At 51.2% G+C, this 2,500-nt stretch overlaps 1 protein-coding gene across 7 annotated transcripts in view; it reads left to right on the top strand.

The window, feature by feature from the left end:
• The window catches only part of tsc2 (TSC complex subunit 2), a 67,547-nt gene that overhangs the window by 59,592 nt on the left and 5,455 nt on the right, over window positions 1–2,500 (top strand). For all 7 annotated transcript variants that reach the window (XR_016485660.1, XR_016485661.1, XR_016485662.1 and 4 more), the window contains one exon: window positions 1,042–1,120. Coding sequence is in view for 4 of the 7 variants with exons in the window: in XM_090195275.1 (XP_090051401.1) it covers window positions 1,042–1,120 (79 nt within the window). In the remaining 3 variants the exon portion in view is untranslated. The remainder of the gene's footprint in view (window positions 1–1,041; window positions 1,121–2,500) is intronic.

The following is a 2,500-nucleotide window of genomic DNA, read 5'->3' on the forward strand; positions in this document are numbered from 1 at the left end:
TCACTCTCTCACTCTCTCACTCACTCACTCACTCACTCACTCACTCACTCACTCACTCACTCACTCACTCACTCTCTCACTCTCTCACTCTCTCACTCTCTCACTCTCTCACTCTCTCTCTCTCTGTGTCTCTGTCTCTGTGTCTCTGTGTCTCTGACTCACTCACTCACTCACTCACTCACTCACTCTCACTCACTCACTCACTCACTCACTCACTCACTCACTCACTCACTCACTCACTCACTCACTCACTCACTCACTCACTCACTCACTCTCACTCACTCACTCACTCACTCACTCACTCACTCACAGGCAGACAAACACACCCACTTTTGTTCTTTATGTTCATTTTGATTAAATAATGACAACTCTTCTATATTCTTTTTTCTCTCTCCTCCCTCTCCCCCTCATCTCTCTCTCCTCCCTCCCTCTCGTCTCTCTCCTCCCTCCCTCTCTCCTCCCTCTTTCTGTCCTCTCTTTCTCTCTCCTCCCTATCCCTCTCTCCTCTCTCTCTCTCTCTCCTCCCTCTTTCTGTCCTCTCTTTCTCTCTCCTCCCTATCCCTCTCTCCTCCCTCCCTCTCGTCTCTCTCCTCCCTCTCGTCTCTCTCCTCCCTCTCCCTCTCTCCTCCCTCTTTCTGTCCTCTCTTTCTCTCTCCTCCCTATCCCTCTCTCCTCCCTCCCTCTCGTCTCTCTCCTCCCTCTCGTCTCTCTCCTCCCTCTCCCTCTCTCCTCCCTCTTTCTGTCCTCTCTTTCTCTCTCCTCCCTATCCCTCTCTCCTCCCTCTCTCTCTTTCTCTCTCCTCCCTATCCCTCTCTCCTCCCTCTCTCTCTCTCTCTCCTCCCTCTTTCTGTCCTCTCTTTCTCTCTCCTCCCTATCCCTCTCTCCTCCCTCCCTCTCGTCTCTCTCCTCCCTCTCGTCTCTCTCCTCCCTCTCGTCTCTCTCCTCCCTCTCCCTCTCTCCTCCCTCTTTCTGTCCTCTCTTTCTCTCTCCTCCTCCCTCTCTCTCTCTCTCCTCCCTCTCGCTCTCTCGTCTGTGTCCCAGGGTCAGTTTAACTTTGTTGAGGTGATCATTAAGCCTCTGGACTACGGAAGTAACCTGGTCACCCTGCAGTGCAGGAAAGGTGAGAGGAAGGGAAGGGGATGAATAACAAGGACTAATATAGAGATGGACAATGAAGCAGGGAGCCAAGGGGGATGTTTTAAATTATAATTAAGTCTTTGTTGAAGTGAAATGGACTGATTTTTATTTTTTCCTTCTCTTTCCCCATATCTCCCTCCGTCTCTCCTCTCTCTCTCTACTTCCTCACCATTTTCCTTCTCTCTCTACTTCGTCACCTCTTTCCTCCTCTCTCTCTCTACTTCCTCACCTCTTTCCTCCTCCCTCTCTACTTCCTCACCTCTTTCCTCCTCCCTCGCTCTACTTCCTCACCTCTTTCCTCCTCCCTCCCTCTACTTCCTCACCTCTTTCCTTCTCTCTCTCTCTACTTCCTCACCTCTTTCCTCCTCCCTCCTCTACTTCCTCACCTCTCCTTCTCGCTCTCTCTCTACTTCCTCCCTCTTTCCTTCTCTCTCTCTCTACTTCCTCACCTCTTTCCTGCTCCCTCCCTCTACTTCCTCACCTCTTTCCTCCTCTCTCTACTTCCTCACATCTTTCCTTCTCCCTCTCTCTACTTCCTCACCTCTTTCCTCCTCTCTCTACTTCCTCACATCTTTCCTTCTCCCTCTCTCTACTTCCTCACCTCTTTCCTCCTCTCTCTACTTCCTCACCTCTTTCCTCCTCTCTCTACTTCCTCACCTCTTTCCTCCTCTCTCTACTTCCTCACCTCTTTCCTCCTCTCTCTACTTCCTCACCTCTTTCCTCCTCTCTCTACTTCCTCACATCTTTCCTTCTCTCTCTCTCTCTCTCTACTTCCTCACCTCTTTCCTCCTCCCTCCCTCTACTTCCTCACATCTTTCCTTCTCTCTCCCTCCCTCTACTTCCTCACCTCTTTCCTTCTCTCTCCCCTCTACTTCCTCACCTCTTTTCCTCCTCCCTCTCTCTACTTCCTCACCTCTTTCCTCCTCCCTCTCTCTACTTCCTCACCTCTTTCCTCCTCCCTCCCTCTACTTCCTCACCTCTTTCCTCCTCCCTCCCTCTACTTCCTCACCTCTTTCCTCCTCTCTCTACTTCCTCACATCTTTCCTTCTCCCTCTCTCTACTTCCTCACCTCTTTCCTCCTCACTCTCTCTACTTCCTCACCTCTTTCCTCCTCCCTCCCTCTACTTCCTCACCTCTTTCCTTCTCTCTCTCCCTCCCTCTACTTCCTCACCTCTTTCCTGCCTCCCTCCCTCTACTTCCTCACCTCTTTCCTTCTCTCTCTCTCTCTCTACTTCCTCACCTCTTTCCTCCTCTCTCTCTCTACTTCCTCACCTCTTTCCTCCTCCCTCTCTCTACTTCCTCACCTCTTTCCTTCTCTCTCTCTCTCTACTTCCTCACCTCTTTCCTCCTCTCTCTCTCTACT

Source organism: Oncorhynchus mykiss, chromosome 13, assembly GCF_057628025.1.
Source record: "Oncorhynchus mykiss isolate SJ-2025 chromosome 13, ASM5762802v1, whole genome shotgun sequence".
In the NCBI taxonomy this organism is placed as follows: Eukaryota; Metazoa; Chordata; class Actinopteri; order Salmoniformes; family Salmonidae; genus Oncorhynchus; species Oncorhynchus mykiss.